General features: G+C 38.1%; 1 protein-coding gene across 12 annotated transcripts in view; it reads left to right on the top strand.

Annotated features, from left to right (window-relative positions):
• mast4 (microtubule associated serine/threonine kinase family member 4) overlaps positions 1-13,917 on the top strand; it is a 144,356-nt gene that overhangs the window by 81,285 nt on the left and 49,154 nt on the right. For 8 of the 12 annotated variants that reach the window (XM_036580243.1, XM_036580231.1, XM_036580230.1 and 5 more), the window contains one exon: positions 981-1,012. In XM_036580243.1, coding sequence (XP_036436136.1) covers positions 981-1,012 — 32 coding nt within the window. Of the gene's footprint in view, positions 1-980; positions 1,013-8,000; positions 11,209-11,299; positions 13,899-13,917 lie in introns of those variants that run through there. The other 4 variants (XM_036580235.1, XM_036580234.1, XM_036580236.1 and 1 more) reach the window with 3 other exon arrangements.

The following is a 13,917-nucleotide window of genomic DNA, read 5'->3' as shown; positions in this document are numbered from 1 at the left end:
TTTTTTCTTTTCCTATAGTGTGTTAAATAGCTTTTTTGCATGCAAATAATCTGCAGAGTTACAGCGCTCAATGTACACGCCAGAGGGATTAACTCTAGCCCACAGAAACCACTTTTCTCAGCTGCCTGAAACGCCTTGTTGGAATTGCAGCCATTTTCTGTGTTACAAGGTGATGCAATCTTGTAACACAATCTTTATTGTCTACTTCAGGCAAGCTTGGCACAGCCTCACACAACGCACAGCAAGCCATGTTGAGAAAACGTTGACCTGACATTCAGGCTCAAACGCATACAGCAGAACTGACGCCAAGGAAAAATAGCCACACCAGTGTTTACAGCTGCTCAGAAGAGAAGACTGTACTGTGTGGACTATATGGACTGAGAAGATGAACAGTATGAACTGAAACTTTAACAATGTTTATACACTACAACAAAACAATTTTCCTCACTTTTTTGGATAAAACAGTTTGTTGTGGTATTTAACTAATGATAAAGTTATAAAGCATACTCTTTGCTCCCCAGTCCACACAGTCCACGTACAGAAACTAAACTGCAAAAACCTGACTGTTTTGATTTCATTTTTTTATTTGTGAAGTCATGAAAAACAAAGCATTTAGATATATCTACCTATTTAGCCTACAACATTTAAGCTACACCCATTCACACTAAAGGCGTATTTCAGGATGGACAGCTTTTTTGAACAAGTCACAATAAAGGGCAACCAATCAGAACATTTACCAACATCTGTCTTAAAGTCACAGTAACAAAAACAGGTTTAGGATAAAGAGAGTTTGGAAAATGGTCATATAAAAAATGAATTATGGCTGTTTTTGGTATATAAATGTCATAAGTGGTGCTCAGGGGAAAAATATATATGCAAGAAAAATATTTAGGATATGGGCACTTTAAACAGTTTATTTATGTAAATTTGGGGGAAATAACTATAAGCTCATACACTTCTCTTTATTCTCTCTTTTCCAGAAGGAGCTCAGTCTGCCCAGAAGAGGGAGCTTGTAAGTAAACATGACTCACTCTTATTGATTTCCAGCACTTAAGCAATACTGCAGGGCTATTCAAACCACTGAGGTTTGGTCAAGACCCTTTTTTCACCTTAAAGTAAGGAGTTATGACAAAGTGGCCCTTCACTTACATTGACTGTCAAGTTATTTTAATCTGTACCTGATCATCCAGTTGATTTAGTGACTACTGTACCAATTTAGCTTTTCTGTTTACAACTCTGCTTAAACTGTTGCCATTTTGCTTGATGTATGATGCAGTATCAGCTGCTTGTGTCCAAGCGTTCTCTGCGGTTCCGCAATACATGCTTAAGTAAAGACCCCCCCTGTATTTACCAGTTGGTGCAGATTTGTATGGGTTTTAGAGAGTAACTTAGACATAAAGCAGTGTGACTACCTGGAAGAAATACGTAAAGTAATTCCACTACAGTTTGAGCAAAGTCATTAGTAATTTGTAATGGATTACTTTTTTGAGTACTACCCCACCAATGATCAAAGACTGATTTAAAATAATGCATGGTTTTGTTTTGTCTCTGTACTCCACAGTTTTAAATTTGTACTCAAACAGTTTACATTTACTCAGATTTTAATAAAGAGTCTTTATTGCATACAATCAACTGTTGGGACGTTATTACAACCCCGAATCAGAAACATTTGGGACAGTATGGAAAATGCAAATAAAAAAGAAAATACCTTTTACAATTTACTTTGACTTGTATTTCATAGCAGACAGTATGAACACAAGATATTTCATGTTTTGTCTGGTCAACAGTTCATTTGTAAATATGCATCCATTCCTGCCATTAAGGCCTGCAGCACATTCCAAAAAAAGTTGGGATGGGGACAGTTTAGGGCTAGGAATGCGCAGGCCTAATTTCTCAGGAGCAAAGTTGGGCCAAGTATCACCAGTTTGTCAACAAATGCCTGAGAAAGTTTTGAAATGTTTAAAAACAATCTTCCTCAAAGAAAAATGGGAAGGCATTTGGAAATTTAACCCTCTACAGGAGGGTTAAATTTCTACGGCTGTGGAAGTAGAGGGTGCAGGTGCTGTACTGCCCTGCCCGCAGTCCCGTTCTGTCACCAATAGAGAACGCGTGGCGCATTTTAAAACGTAAAATGCAACAACGAAGACCCCTGCACTGTTGCACACCTTAAAAAATGTAAAACCTTTTTGCTGGAAGAACAGGACAAAATTACAACTGAAACGCTTCATCACTCGGTGTCTTCAGTCCCTTAATGTATTTTAAGTGTTGTGAAAAGGAATGGTAACATTACAAAGTGGTAAACGCTTTACTGTCCCAACTTTATTTGAAATGTACTGATAGAATTAAAATTTAAATAAGTGTTTATTTTGAAAAAACAAGAGAACCACAGAAGATAACACCTGTTGATGTCGAGCAGTAACAGGCTCTAAGCAGTCATTGCAGTCATTGCATGCAGATCATATGCAACAAAGTGCTAAACATGGGGTGGGCTACGTATAAAAAGTACTGTCATTTCTACATGGTAAAACTAGAATGTATAAAAAATACCCTTTATTAAAATCTGAGAATGTGCACTTTAACCGCATATTAATTATTTGAGTATAAATTTAAAACTGTGGAGTAAAAAGGCAAATCAAAAATTCTGACTTTGTCCCAAACATTATGGAGGGTATTGTATTTGTATATCTGAAATATGTCGATCCCTAGACCAGATTCAGGGTCCAGATTTTAATAGGTATTGTATTGCTCTTATCTCCTACAAACTACATATTGCAATGTAAATATGTGGGGTTTTTTTTGCTAGAAAACATACAGATTTTTCTCTTTTTGCACCAGTTCTGTTGCTTTTAATGGACTGCCTAGTTTTCTTATTGGGCTGAGTTTGAAACATCAAAAGTGTGTAATTTTTTATTGTTTAGGAGTATTTTTAATGTTTGCTATGGTTTTTAAAGCAACTTTCTAGACCTTTGACATCTGCTATATGTAAATAACTTTCCCAGTTAGAGGGACAGATTTGATTTTTTTCAGCCCTGAAGTGCTTGCAAAAGCACATACTTGTTATGGCAGCAGGAGTTGAATTTGAACATGCGCTTCTGTGTTTTTCCCATTGGGTTTATCTAGTCAGCACGTTGCAGGTATCTGTTTGGTTCACATTCATGTTATTTATGGTAGGCTGATTTTCCTCTGAAGAATTTGTGAGGTTTGTTTTAACCCATTCCAGCCTTTGTGTTTTCTGTGTATAGCATCACTCCCCTTACCTGCTTAAGCTTGGCCAACCAAGCAGCTATGGCTCCAGCACGACACCTAGTCTTGGATTTTGACAGTCTCTGGCCAATTCTCTTAAAGGTCTAAATAAGATTCCAGCCTGCGAACTGCCTTCTGGGAGCGCTGCCTCATAGTTGGTGAAAGCTAATAAAATGCGCCCACATTCTCAGCCCTGAATCATATTTATGCCCCAGCTATAATAGGGTGTGATCTAAAGCACTGTTTACATAGAGTTTTTCAAATGGGATGTATATCTATTCCTTGGCCAGATAACTTCAGCTTCAAGTTGCAGTCTGTCTCATAATTCTCTGGGAATTGATCCAAGAATAAGAGTACAAGTAAACTGTTATGAGGAGAAGGAGGATTGGCAGGCTTCATGAGCATGTGTTACTGACGGAGCACGTCCCAGGCGCAAACAACTCTTTGGATCAGGGCTCAGGGTTCATGAGTGCTTATACTATTTGGTCATGTTTTCCGGCTTGTGCATTGGAAGTAGTATACAGCTTAACTGAGGACAAAATACAGTAAATGTATAGGTTAAAATGCTTTAAAAACTAGCTTGGACATTTGAGCAAGATGTTTCTTTTGATGATAATTGCAGTTCTCAGTATCATTGTCACTAAAGAGAATTTTGCGTTCTTTTTGAGGAGCCTTCTGTTATAATACTGTTTTAACATGTCCTCATCGAATTGTGCTTACCATTTCCTCTGGGGGAATCCCAGATGCCTGGTGCTAAAGGATGTTCTGCTTCTGTAGCTCAAGTGAGGTAATTTAGGTGACCCCTTGAAGTAGCAAGGGGTCAAGTCAACATAAATGTAGACTTCAGCAGCTGAACTTACCCAGATATTTTTGCATTATGATGCAGTTCACTGTTTTTAAAAATGCTTGCAACTTCAAAGAAGGGCAGTACATTCATTCTAAACCTGAAACTTTAGCCAGATTAAAGCAGTACAAATAGATCTTTCTTCATTCCATGCTTTCAACAGGATTAAACCTGATTTTTTTTTGTGTGTTGTATGATGCATGTATTGACTTTAATGGATGTAAAGAGCATTAATCTCTTTTAAAGGAAAGGTTTCACCACAGTGGTGATCCAAACCTGTTGGAGCAATAGTAGCTTCAGACTGTTCAGACTGATGAGATCTATTAGTGTGGGCCAAGAGATTAGTGACAGAAATGCTTAACATAGCACATGTTGAGAGTGTCTGAGATTACTTCCATCTTTAGTCACTCTGTCTCACAAACATGGTTGTTTTTGGATATTGACAGGCTGATATGGTCAAAACATGTCTGCTCCTTGAATGTCATGGTTCTGTTTGTGCTTTAATTTAAACCTAGCTTTTTTTAGCTATAATCTGGAATGTTTACCAGTTTTTGATTATTTTTCATTTTAAAAATACCTCTTCACCAACTGCTTTATGATGGGGTTTATGGTATTTTTAAAAAACACAGGCTTGCCCCCAGCTAACTTGGGAGCGTGTTTTGTCTGTGTGTGTCTGAAATAGGTCAGGCAGGTTTGTTTTCAGCTGTTTATATTTAGCCCTTAATGCCGTTTATTTTTGTGGTGGCACTGATGACACATGCTGGTGAGTTGTGAAAAGAAATTGACCTACTAGATATACTCTGCAGCAGGAGTTTACAGCTACATTTCTAGAGGGCTTGTTTCCAACATATTCAGATTTTTCTGTTTTCTGTTCTGAATTTGATTCATAAAAAATCACTATCTCTATTATAAGTTAAGAATGTATTCTCCTTCTGTGGTAAAATTAGAGTTAAGGAGCAACAATATGTGTCAATGTATTTGATTAACCATTTCCATTCCTTTTCTAATGACAGCCCAGTGTTATTTGTAGTAATCAGCCAAGATCTGATTTGACTAATTATTGATGAATTGATGAATTTGAACAAGTCCTTGTGATGTCTGGGCCTTGAGGAGAAATTTGGAACCAAACTGGAAGCAAGCTCTTATCAACAAATTTTTTAAAAACATTCAGTTCTTGTGACTTTATTTACTGTGTTAAATTTGTGTGCTTTTAATATATTGTTATATTTGGCACCAAAGTTCTGATATTCTTGATATCCATGATTTGCGTGCGTTAAGCCTTAAGTCTTGCTGTTCTTGAAAACAAGCAAAACTGGCAGATTATTCTGACCAAGAGAGAATTGGCATATGATGGCTGTCTGCCAGAATCAGAATTAAGCATTTTTTTGTTCATATGTGACCAACAGTTAACTGATTGAAATGTCATGTGATATGAAGAGTTATTTGGAAAATATTGTGATACTGAATGTTATGAGTATCCCCACTTAAATCTAAGATTGACAGATGAATCTTTAATGGCCTTATACCAAAGTATGAAACACTTAATTCTTAAAACATAATGGTTGTTGGTATAAAATCTTCCCAAGGTGAACCCACATCAGCTTTACCACCTTTATCTTCCTTTAATCTTCAAAACCCCTAATGTGTTCTTGGACTTTCTTTCTGAAAATACAGGCCAACAATACTTGTTTATATAAAGGAACAAAAGAAAGCAGAACATTGTTAGCGATCTAATCTGCTGGTGTAAAATCGTCATTTTGTTCATTTTTGACTCTTTTTCTTGTACAGATCTTGCCTGATTAAGAACTACATGGAATAAAACCAGCATGTTGATTCTTATTGTCCTTTTGTGCTTATGATTTATGATTATATCCGGCTTGACTGCAGCACAGGTGTTTTTTGTTTTTTTTTGAAGTTGACGGATGCCAAAGTACTGTCTGAAGTGGTTGTTAGAGAGAAAGAGAGCACGTGAGAGAGAAAGTGAGGGCAAACTGCAATGAGTCAGTGGAGCAGTCAGATGGCTGGCTTTGGTCAACAGCGTGGCGGATGATGTTATGAATGCACAGAGCATGTATGGGCCTCCTGATGTGTTTGCTAAATGTCAGTGAGGGGTGACTCATACCGCCACATTGCAATGGCAGCTGTGTGGTGGCTGTCGAATAGGATTTTTTAGTGTTGGCACAGCCTGTTGTAATGCGGAGGAGAAGATTGCATCACCTTTCCATCGCAAAAAATGCATCAAAAGTGGAAGAGCGTCTTAAGCCTTGTTTCTTTAAAGAGCCCACAGTATAGAAAACCTAATTTTCCTCAATTCATCAAGCTGATATACTATGTAAATAAAAATGTACCGTTTGTACCACAGTCCCTATATGAAAACTAATATGCAAAGCATGTTTTTTTCAAATCATTGTTTTTGTGATGTCACAAAACAAAGACACATTTTTATATATCAGCTTACAGTAGCTTAGCCCAAGGATTCACGATGAAATTATAAGGAGTGTTTGAATAAGGAACAAAATAACATAACCAATTAGAACAGGCATAGAAACAAAATCTGCTCCGTTGCTATATTCTAAGGCAAAAAAGAAATTGGAGTCAGGATGCCTGATCGGAATCTGCCAAGCTTTTGGATTTTCAATTTTTTGCTCCTAACACACAGTTGGGAATTGGCTAATTACTTACTGTATTATTATTATTTTGTGGTGCAGTTTTATGGCATAAATAATATGAGCCAGGTCAGTGTACTCATTCTCTGTTCGAATGTTATAGCATAATTTTACATGACCTATTGTGCTAAATAGCCTGTTGCTGCTTACTGTCAATGTAGCACTTAATTTATGGGCAAGTGATTTATTGTTTAAAGCAGTATTTGTTAAGATGAATGAATTAGCATTCTTAAATCAGAAGAAAAAAAAAAAAATGAAATGACTTAAAAGTCAGAGGCTCGGGGTTGCATCTTGTGGGAATTTTTCATTCATTCCATTTGCAAATTAACATCACACGTGCAGGCTCATAAGATGGGCCGGCTTGATGTTTAGGTGTGCAAAATCAGTATTATACTGATGAAGATATGATGACAACAGTAGATACTTCCATATACATACTCTGTGGATAATTTACTTGCATCCTTGGAAAAATGTTTGTCTCCAGGGTTTGGACTGAGATCTCTTTGAATCCTCTCAACACGCTCTGCTATTATTGTAATAATTATTATTTTTAACAATAACCTCACACAATTATCATAACTGGACCTCAAGGAGAACAGTAAAATACAACAAAATGTTTGGTTATGGGCACTTTAATGGATCTCTGATGTACATTTATTTTTGTCATTTGGCACCTTTCTTAGCAGTCACAGTATGGCTCATGTATACGTAGGCTGCTTAGTCATTGAGAACAAGATGGGACTGTGACTCACTGGTCGAGGAGAAAGGGGTTAAAGCCTTTAATGAATGCAAATTCAAAGACAAGTGACGTGTGAAATTCCCAGTGAACTGATCTCTCTCTTCCCCCTGTCTCTGTCTCTCCATCTATCCCTCCTGCCCTCTCTCTTAAAGCTCATAGTGGTTAGTAAAAAAGCTTAGTAATAGTGGTTGACCAATGTGGGTAAGAGTTGATATCGATATTGATATTTAGAGAACAGAGTGGCTGATGATTGATATAATGCTGATATTATATTGTTCTTCAGTGCAGCTTGTTTTAAGAAACTATATAGTTTTACAGATTTATTAAACTTGACATTTGCAAAGTAATGTCAGCTGCATTGCTGCGATTTGACCTTCAAATTAAGTTACGCTTATTAGTCCCACAAAGGAGCAAATTTCACCTCCTCATTTTAACCCATCCATACAGTGAAACACCCACATACACACTAGTGAATGTACACACACTAGGGGGCAGTGCGCACACTTACCCGAAACAGCCCTATCCACAGCACCCGGGGAGCAGTTGAGGTTAGGTGCCTTGCTCAAGGGCACTTCAGTCACGTACTGTCAGCTCAGAGGATTGAACCAGCAACCTTCCGGTCATACCTCCAACCCATGACTGCCCCATAAACAAGCCTGTGACCCGTATGGGGAGCGAACCGGTGACCAGATCATGTCTGACTGGAAATAAACTAGAAACACCTATAATTCATGAGAACTCATATTATAGAGTGCTGCAGGCTTGATCAGAGAGCTATGGGGGTACTTGGGACAGATTATAGACTATTAATAGACTAAAACAGCTGCATGAACATATGGGTTTGGATATTCTTGTCATTTAATTACATTTTTTGTTTACATTGATTTGTTGACACTGAGAGCCAGATACTATCATAACATTTTGAATGTATTTAGACTAGCACATGCATAATGTATTTTTTATTCTGTAGTTTGTGATAGGGCACATTTTCATTTGAACCTTATTTCTTTTTTAAAGTTTTATTTGTCTTCCTGTGTTGTCTTCCTTTTTTTTTACTAAAATGAAGAGTGCTATAGAAGTTATGGTTGTTGTTAATTGTTATTGTTATTATTATTACTATTATTATCATTGGGGATGCACCAATGTAAGAACTGTGGGCTTATGCATATATGTAATATGTTTTACGATGCTGATATTAATGTGGCTACATAAACATTTATAAAATGTAGAAATTAAGACTACATCTGACTGGGTTTGCCTTACAGGGACATATAGCATTATTTCGGCATGGTTGCAATTGCAGTAAAAGGAATAAAATGCAGACATTTTAGCTCTGTCACCTAACATTCTGCTGTTCTGGAGTGGAATAAATACATTGTCAAATATTGGTTTAAAATCTTCATCTTTCTGGTGCCAATATATAACCTTTTATTCAAATATCTGCTGTTTGATACTAATTCTGATGTCATTGTGTATCTATTATTATTTTCATTATTATTATCATTATTATTATTATTATTATTATAAAAATCCAACACCCATCACACGACCCAGCCACCACAAAGTACAGCAATTTTAGTATCTTCACATAATGTGGAAAACAGCTGATGACCTCTTTCTTCCTTCTTCTTTAAGGCTCATGGTATTTTTGATTAGTAAATACCAACCCTTATGGAGTGTTTTGGTGGCAAATACTTTTCATGTGGATACACAAATGATCTTCAGGCAATGAATTTTTCCATTCTATTCGAGCGTTGGCTGGTTCAGCTTCTTACCGGACATTAATGAAGTGTGTTGGACAAAGTACATGTGCTCCTTGTGTAATATGAATGGGTGTCTGGGGTCTGGCCTAGTTCTGCAAGGCTGCAATATAGGTGTTCAACAGGGTTCCCTTCTCATGCTCCAGTTCTCTGCACCGCAAACTCTTTCTGCTCTGTTTTTGATGTGATGCATTTTGTCATTGCCAATTGTGTTTCCCTTTCTCTCTTCTAATGGTGATAAACAATTTTTCTATGGCTGTGTGTCTTGGTTTGATGAAAAGGGTTTAAGTCATTGATTCTGTTTAACAGAAGTAATGCTTTGTTTTTTAATAGTCACAGACATGAGTGCTATTAAACGCTGAAATGTGCAGTGAATGTTGTAAAACAGGCCTAAGAGAGAATACTCATGAATTTTCAGTGTTAGTTGCATGTTTGTGTTCTTGGCATTGTTGTGTTCAGACATCACTCGAGGAGGTGAATTTTTTTTAATTACTGGCTTTTTTGTTTGTTTGCTGCTCTTAATGGATCCTCAGAGCTTATGATGGGATGCCTGCTTAGAAAATGATGGAACGTTTGAAGGCTTATTAATTATCCTCATTATTCTTTATTATTTCTTTACCTTGTGAATATTCATTCCCCTGGCTTGTTCTTTGCAACTGTTTAGCACATTGTTGGGTAGGGGGCAAAGTGCAGCAAGCTTACTGTACAACTTGATAATCATTTAGCATTTAGTTCTTTGCCTAAATCTGTTTGTTGCTCTTATACAGAGTTCTCTGCTTACTCAATCCTGATCTCCAGCAGGATTAAGGTACCAGCCTCCAAACACCTTTGTCCCGGATGAACTAGACCTAAAGTTTGCACCAAAGTGTAGAACAACAAACCCATCTGACACTTCCCTGGTTGAGTACTCGCATCAAATAACATCACCTGTGAAAGTAGGAGTTCTGCCAGTCCTGTGAGTGGTCTATTCTCCACACATATGTCCCTATTCAGTACTCTTGGTACTAGGGATGCACCAATATGGGAATTGTATCTATGTATGTATGTATGTATGTATGCTTTATATTTATTTATTTATTTTTAAGTAGGTATCTGATACAGATATGATTCTGATATCTTCATGCATCCCTATGTGATACTCTAGCAAGAAGGGTGAAAATAACGACTATAAATGGGATCATAGATTTGTTACCATGCTATACTATACTGTCTGGTGGAAAAGTGTTATTCATTACTGACATTTTTTGGAGAAACAAGTTTCTAAACAGATTTTGGCTTAGGTGTATGTTTCTAGGAAAAGGCTTTAATTAGTGAAGAACCATTGCATTATGAACTAAGAAGGTTCTTTATACTCTCACATCTCATCCCTTCCATTGCGTGTTTTTTGTGGAAACCAAAAGTTCTTTTGTGGCATAGTTTGAAAGCCTTTTTGGTGGTTTCATTTTTGAGAGTGTAGGTGGAAGGCAGAGCTTTACAGAATCCATACTCTGTGCTCAGCTCTGCTGACGTAAGGGTCTTCCACGGACGGAGGAGGGGCAGAATCAGACTCTGCGTGTTTGTGTATGACAGAGGAGGGAGAACGAGCTGTAGGGTGAGAGAGAGAGAGGGGATGTGCAGGATGGGAGGGGAAAAGAGCCATTGTCCAGCCTCCTGAGCTCTCCACAGGCAGCTAGCTGATGGTTTCATCTGACAGCTCGGGGTGGAAGTTAAAGGACTGAAAAACCAGGGGCTTCCCCCCTACCCCCCTCCTTTCCACTCAGTGTTGCTGTGAGTGGGTTGAAGCTCTGTTCCTCCGCAGTAGAGTCTGCCTTTTTGGCTCTTTGTCAGCACATGAAGGTTGTAAGGTAGGCAGGCAAAGGGGGGAAAATATCATGTGCACAATAGAGCGAGCGAGTGCAGCGCAGCAGCCATGAAAGCCCAGCGAGAGAGGCTGAGGATTCCAGGGCTGACACTGGAGTGAGTATTTTCTCTCTATGGTTTTCCCTGTCTCTCCTTGTTTGTCTGCGTCGTTTCATCTAATGGCAGTGGCAGACATCTTCATTTATGCGCAGTGTCCCTGCTGTCACCGTAATCCGAGCAGTGCAGCGTTACCACAGTAGCAGCTTCTGCAGCATGTGTTAGGAGGTAAATACAGCAAGGCTAGCCAGTGCTAGCATAGCACCAGCCAGGGTGTGCTGGCTCATGATGTTGGTAGCAGTCTTATGCCGGTCTGAGAACAGTTTTGTGTTCTTCACTGTAACAGCTAAGGCTAAAGCTTGGGTAGGGGACACTGATCTTGGATCAGTGCTAAAGGGCAGTTGCCCAGAGCGTAGCTGGTCAGTCTGGAGCTGAGGGGACTGCAGCAGCTGTCCAACCTGCCAGTCTGCTTGTGTATTTAGATACGACAAAATACTACTCCACAATTAAGGCTTTTCAGCAATGACAATCACATGAAATGCCTTAATTGCCCTTTTGGAGATTTAGTTTGTTTAGTAGCGTAGTCCACCATATTACTGAAGCATCTACAGCATAGGTGCCAATGTAAAAACAAACAATCACTCTGCATATTTGCAGCATGTCCTCTGTTACATGTGAAGGAGATTGTATTGTTTTTGATGAGATATAAAGATATCTGATTTTATGCATAAAGGTTACAGGAGACACAAGTTTATGTCGCATCACAGCTGGTCTTGCTAAGGACATGATCCATGCTTCTCTCCCGACATGTCAGTTCAGCAGTTTCAGCTGATGTGATTGGTTTAATTTGCTCATCAATAGACACATGGGCTCTGCATCACCAGGCATCCATTTACAGATTCAAGCAAGGCCTTTATCAAAACACACGCATACACTGTAGTGATGAGATTTCAGGGGGACATGTTGCAATGTTTGTTTGGAACAGTTGCTCTGTATTGTGTTGCATGATGACTGAAACTTTGATATATATAGATTCTAACAAAGACCTGACCATGGTTATATCTAGACCTTGAGTTTAGTTTTTGCTGATGTTTAATGCTAAGGACATAATAGAATCTGATAGTTGGCAATTGACAATTTATAACTATATGATTTTTAAATAGATTTGTGAAGTGTTAAATAATAGATAAACACAAAAAATAAAGGTGCCAAAAGGTTTCTTTGGATCCTGTAGAAGAACTGCTTTTCTCCTCTGACAAACAATGGATGCATGGTTTTTTAAAGGACTATTCTAGCTTTTTTCAGCATAATCTCTGTTGACTTCATCTGTAGCATACCATTACCTATTTATTACCATGGACAGTGTCCACTCCATGCTGCTGTTCATTTTGCTGTAACAGAAAACCTGTTAACACACTGCCCAGTCTATTACAAATTTGTTTTGAGTCATATTTTTTTTTAATAATAAGGGTTGAAAATATTGTCTGTGGTAAGCGATCACGCACTACAGATGTGATGGAGAGAGAGATTAGGTTGAGAACGCTGGGACATTTCTTTAAAGAACTATCCAGTGAAAAGCTCTTTAGTTAACCAGTTAGTTAACCAGTGGAATTGACTTTCAGGCCCTGGATTTTGTAGACATGAAACTAGGTGGCCAATCAGTTAACATTAACAGGTCAGTTAACTATCAGTAACTACAAAATACTAGATTGAGAACTGGATTCAAACTTCAGATTTAAAGACCTCTATACTAGTGATGCAGGGAAATGAAAAATCTTGGTTGAAGCCAAAAACTATCAATGGACAAAAACAGTTTACATGAAAAAAACATGAAATAAATAATTACAGTATATAGGCTACAGTACGTGCTACAAAATCAACTGTCCTTGACAACAGAGAATGGTTGTTAATTCATCCAAGGCAGCGAAGTAAGCTCACAGCATCTTTCTTTTCTGCTCCTTTTTTTTTTGCTGTGTTCTGTGCATCAAGTTGCTGCATGTGTACCCCCATCTTGATACTAGGCACAAACAGTGATTAGACATTCTTTGTCTAACGTCCCTTATAGAATCTCAGATTGCTCGGACTGTTTAAACACAGATTGGAAAGAAAACAGCATTTTCACTATTTTTCATTATTGTTCAAATTATTTGTAAAGTTGTTTTCATTCAAAAAATTCAGTCGTTTTTCTTTCAGCTAACAACTTAAAGTGCCTTTTTTAAACCAATTTGCTTGAAAACATCCTTTTGATACCTTTATTTTACAAAAATTTTGACTGAGTGGATGTCATTGTAAGATTATTTTCATAACATCACTACGTCATTATACAATGTAGTTGGTCAGTGCTTGTGAACTGTTTTATGTCTAGTGTACCTTTTGGAGATGTGGCAAATCTATAGGTAAAAATTCCACAAAGGGTCAGTGCTGCTGTGGTTAGCTCTTTCCATAAAACCATTTGTTGGCCTTTGCTTGGAGAAATTTGTCACGCATGAATCTGCTCTGTGGTAATGTCTGCCACTGCAGCCATGTCTCTATATCTGTGTGCGTGTCGAGTATATAAACACATTGTATGTAACTGTCCTCAGCATCAAAGACTTTGCATGACAGATGCTGTATGGGCCATGTGGTTATGCTTCAGGATCAGCATTTATGAAACTCAATTTGACTTCCAGCCTCACTCCAAGAAGCTTGAGCCCGACTCCCACAAGCCCTTGCAGCCCATGCAGCCCGCTGCACGCCTTCCATTTTTGGAGGTAAGACCGCTGCTTCTTT

The sequence above is a fragment of the Colossoma macropomum genome, unplaced genomic scaffold, assembly GCF_904425465.1.
Source record: "Colossoma macropomum unplaced genomic scaffold, Colossoma_macropomum, whole genome shotgun sequence".
In the NCBI taxonomy this organism is placed as follows: domain Eukaryota; kingdom Metazoa; phylum Chordata; class Actinopteri; order Characiformes; family Serrasalmidae; genus Colossoma; species Colossoma macropomum.
This window is presented reverse-complemented; position numbering and strand designations above follow the sequence as displayed.